The sequence below is a fragment of the Etheostoma spectabile genome, chromosome 9, assembly GCF_008692095.1.
Source record: "Etheostoma spectabile isolate EspeVRDwgs_2016 chromosome 9, UIUC_Espe_1.0, whole genome shotgun sequence".
NCBI classification, from domain to species: Eukaryota; Metazoa; Chordata; class Actinopteri; order Perciformes; family Percidae; genus Etheostoma; species Etheostoma spectabile.
The window spans coordinates 19744759-19749963 of NC_045741.1; the positions used below are offsets into that span (position 1 = coordinate 19744759).

General features: G+C 39.5%; 1 protein-coding gene across 50 annotated transcripts in view; it reads left to right on the top strand.

The window, feature by feature from the left end:
- Positions 1-5205, top strand: part of adgrl2a (adhesion G protein-coupled receptor L2a) — a 91420-nt gene that overhangs the window by 30805 nt on the left and 55410 nt on the right. For all 50 annotated transcript variants that reach the window (XM_032525494.1, XM_032525448.1, XM_032525450.1 and 47 more), the window contains one exon: positions 4708-4921. In XM_032525494.1, coding sequence (XP_032381385.1) covers positions 4708-4921 — 214 coding nt within the window. The remainder of the gene's footprint in view (positions 1-4707; positions 4922-5205) is intronic.

Below are 5205 nucleotides of genomic sequence, written 5' to 3' on the forward strand. Positions count from 1 at the left end.
TAGTATGTATGTTTCTTTGTGGTTTGATCATGGTAATGGCTAGTTTCATGGGACTACATGGGAGAAGCTCCCTACCTACATGGCTCATGAAGATCCTAATTACTCCTCGTTTGTGTGAAATACGAAGACATTTTGTTCATTACCTCTGCTTCAGTGGCACTCATCTCCTACCAGATGGTCACTTTCCAATTGATTTGGCTCATCTGTGGAAAAAAATGAATTAAAACATTACAGCACCAAAGAGACGGCGCATAATGGGTCCACTTTACATATGGGAGTTTCTTTCAGTTCTTCAGCTGCAGATTCTGTATGGGCCTAATGTAACTGCAAAGGTTACATATGGTAGTAAATGCCAGTCTGGGAAGCCTTGAATAGAGGTTCCTCATTGGTGTAATAAAGTGTTATAACCCATGGAAATAGAGATCCTGTGCACCGATCAATGTCAATTACGAGCATGTGATAACAGCATGTACACTAAACATGTGTCAAAAGGTTGAGTAATAATGCGCTTTAAAGAAACCAAACAGCTGCTTTCTATTGGACAAAACAAAAATTGGCACTAATTCTAAATTCATTGTGTAGGTTGTAAAATAGGCAGTGTTTTTCTTTCAATGTAATTTTAGTCTGTGGGTGGAAAGAAAGAAAATGGGCTTGACTACTTTGCTTTTTTGCAATGGCACTGCTCATTGCTTAGCTCAATGCTTGCTACATTGCCGATGAAGAGGGATTTAAACACTTTTCTGGTGGTGGTGGTGGTGTAAGTGGGTGGGGTGGGTGACCAGAATGCCTGATTAGTGTCAGCATGGCCATGACCAAGGATCTGACCAGTAATGTCTCTGATGCACTATGTTGCCAATGTCACAAGACTGAGTTTTCCTCATGATATTTTATTGACCATGTCTTGATCATTTGATCCGTGGCGTTTAATTAATACCGATAATGTAAAACTCCTTCTTTACTCTACCTGGCGAATAAAGCTGATTCTGATGATTCTGGGTGTTTGATTGATACGCGTCTGTCAGAGAGTGAAGGTACATCAAAGCTAGTAAAATAACATCATATTTCGAGGTGTCTGAAGTATGTACTACTTGCAATGAGGAGGGTGCTGAGTTTCCCTTTGAGTCCGTGTATGTGTGACACAACCTCAAACGAACACAAGTAAAAAATCCTCTCAGTTGCAGGCATGGGGGTTCTGTTTTTGCACCCATGCACCAGTGGTGTGCTCTATGTGTGGTGTCATTTTGTTGGCTCAAGAGGCTTTTCCCAATGGTAGAAAGCTCACAAGTAAAAAGGCTCCCTGAAACTTGATATAGCAACAAGTGCTCCAATAAACTGTTGAGATCTTTCTCGGTGGGATTTTAGAACACTTATCAGGAAAAGTGCAAAGGAAAAGGATCATCCAGCACATGTTTATATTCTCAACATGGTTTATTGTTACCATATGGAATGAAAATAATTTTCATATCATGCATTCCCTAAATAATTATGCAAATAACCCCATGAGCGTGATACTGATTACTTTTCTGGCTCATCTGAATAATGAATTTATGTAGTTAACTGAGACAGTAAGCATTGAATTTTGTCTATGTTAGATTCACTGTGATCACATTATTCTGTTGTAATTGCAATGCATTACCGTGCCAGAACATGATCGATGGTGTTTTGGTGGCTTCATAATATCTTATTGGCATCTGAGAAAGAGGATTTATTTCAAGTAGTCACATAAACCCTCCATTATACATTATAAAAGATCTTATACAAAAAGCAGATTTTGATTTGTCAGTAGAGCAGTATAAATCATTTCTTTAGTCTGTTTCGACCAATGGATATATCTGTACATGAATGATGCAGATGAAACAAAATTTGTTGGGTATCACAAAATATTTTCTGATCAATCTGCAAAATGAAATTGAATACTTGCACAAAACATTTGAGAAAACACCTAAACATTGCTGACTGAATTGTAGACATTGAAATAAGGACTTGCATCTATTGTTTGCTGGACTATTGTGAGTCCCTGTATAGATTTGTCTGTCACTCATCTCCCCATGTACCAAAAATACCATCCAACACCAGGGTAAAAAGTAGTCCAGCCTCGGGCCTAATCAATGGTGGAGAGAGGCTTTTTGGAGGTTGTTTACGAGCGTGCTTTTGGTCCATGATGCACAAGCCCAGCTGGCGAATAAATTGAGCTAAGAGGATGGCAATTTTGTTTGATTTCCAGATATTTGAACACGAAAATGTACTGTATTACACAGTCTGTCATCAGCATGGTCGAGAAATAGCTAGTGCATTTTAGTAGGAGTCTTACAGTATTCTTGAGCATACATTTATCTCCTCATTGCTCCACTCTGTTTTCCTACTTAAGCAGAGAGACAGCATCAGTTCTAAATCATAAAACCAGAAAGTGAGATTGCAAATGCCCTGCAGAGTTTCTGGTGTCCATGTGGGGTTGGCTGTGGATTGAGAGATTAAACTGGGAGGTCTCGCACATGGCCAAAGAACCAGTTCACTTCCAGACACAAAATAGGCCAGTGCAAGAAAATGTATCCCACCTAACCATATGTAATGGCTACCCAATTGATCACGTGAGGTCTATTTTTCCTCTATAGTAAGTCAAGCATGGATATGTTGATTTAATAGAAAGAAATGTACAGTTTTTAAGAGTTGAAGATACTCTTATATGAATAATATATGCAATGTATGTGTCTCCATTGTAAATCTGCCATTTTCACGTCAAGTTTTGAGAATAGAAATTGTGTAATGTGGCATGGACGGATGTTTTACATAGATTCTTATAGCTACTACACATTGTATGGCTGACTTTTGATGGAGCTATGCTGAAGTGCACTGATATGAACTCAAGATTGGCTGTCAAGTGCTGTTCCTAACATGCCATGTTTTCATTTTCCCCCCCACTTGGGCTTTTTCTCTCAAGCCATCATCACTGATAAATTGTTTATCACCTTAAGCGTTTCTTTTTGACTCCAGCGAGAAAAGGGGCTGCAAAAAGGAAATATGGCTAAAACCTATCATAATAGAAAGCCTTTCCTTTTTCATGCTTATTGGTATCATGAGAAAGTTTGCCGTCAAAAAGAGCAAGTAGAGGAAAAAAGATCCATCCCTGATGATTGTATGCTCCCAAACTACTGAAGTCTTATTATAGAGGTTAGATAGGCAAGCTGCCCTCCTCCATACAGATATATCCTTTGTTTACCCTGAGCTCCTTAGAAGTCGAACTTTCACCTGATCGGTGCACAAACAGAGGATCAGACAATACAAACTGACATTTATCTTTCTTTGTAAAATACCACAGTATTTGCTGGCAAGTGACACAATACAAATTGCGTATTTCTTGCCATTATAGCATAGCATTTAATCAGACAAAGATAATTATATTGGTAGTTTATTGATGAAGCATCCAATAGGATAACATCAACTTGGCCTTTCCAGGCCAATTTAGCAAAGCTGATGTCAGTGGCTTTAAGTAAACTATTGCCACACAAAGAACATCCCAGGATGACTCATGAAAAGAAAAAGTGCTTTGTAATTATAAACAACTCTGCTTATGGATCGGTCCGACTTGTCCAGTTGCCAAACAAATTAGCGCATAAAAAGTAGGAATGACACTCTTTTTTTTTTCCTTCTTTTTCCTGTGACTGTGAACTAAACCTCATTAGGGAAATAGAGTCTTTGGAAAAACTAACAACAGCCATCAACCAAGTTGCAGGTAGCAACACCATTATTGAAGAGGCTCAAAGAGGTAACAGAGTGAGCCCTGCACGCAAGAAAGCTGTGGTTATTATTCAGTTCAGCCAGTAGTTTAGTCAAAGTCCATAGAGAGGCAGCTGGCAATATTTTTAAGCTCTATGCCATTCGTCTAATACTTGTCATGTCACTCGGACCGAAAATATCCCGTATTGGGATTGCTAAAGTCTATGTATGTACTGTAGTTCACTTTACTTTTGGCATCACATAAAGCCACAGTATTGTTTTATTTTCTATTTTTCCTACCCCCACAATCTCCCTGACAGATGCACTCACTCACTCACTCACTCCCCCCCTCCCCCCCCCCAGCCTCTCAAAAGCCCGCCCTTCAATTGTCAGTACTGCAAAGTGGATTAAATTATACAGATGATTGTTGTACTTTTTCATTTTGGATAGAAAAATGAGTCACCACAAGGTGCTATTAATATACTGTTACTATCCTGAAATAATACACAGGACAGCAGTATTACAAAGAAAAAACAAAAAAGCATTACAAAATGAGTATCAGTGTGCTTACTGTACATAGACAGTCATGAGGGGTTACCATGCTCCTGACATTTTAGCTGACGAACTAGACTTTTATGACAATTATTGATTTTCAGCAAGACCGGTTAGGCATGGGGATGACATACTAACACCATTAGCCCACTGGTGCGGTGGAGATTTAAAATGTTCACTCAATATACTGATCTATGTCAGGATAGCAGTCCAATTCTCAGTTCACTATCCACATATCAGCGTGATTCATCTTGCTAAACAGTTACAGACTTTTCAATAAAAAGGAATGCACATGAATTCTGCTTTTATGTATATCCAGCACGTCCAGCTCTGATAGCCTGTGTTTTCTGCCTTCATACCGTCTTCCTCTGTGTCAGCTCAACTAGACATCTCCCTTTGATTTGAACTGAAATAGCTCTTTCTTTTTCTCTTCTCCCTCAGGGTTTAGTCGAGCCGCCCTGCCATTTGGCTTGGTACGGAGAGAGCTGTCGTGTGAGGGTTACCCCATCGATCTGCGGTGTCCAGGAAGTGATGTCATAATGATTGAAAGTGCCAACTATGGCCGAACAGATGACAAGATCTGCGATGCTGACCCTTTCCAGATGGAGAACATCAACTGCTATCTTCCAGACGCCTACAAGATCATGTCACAAAGGTAAAACTGCAGAAATCTCGGTGCACCAAAATACATGATTACAAAATGAAGTAGCTGCCAAAGTTACATGACTCTTAGAAAATAATTGACAGGGCTCAATAGTAGCGGCTGCCTAGTTGCCCTGAGCAACCAGATAAATACCTTTGTCAACCATTACATTTTTTTTGGCTGCCCCTGTTAGTATCTTTTTTTCTTGTGCTAAAAAAAATCCTCTGCAACTCTTGTCTTTGGACTAAAACCTTCCACCAAGGAGAATAACACGGCTGCCGTCGGATTGATTTACT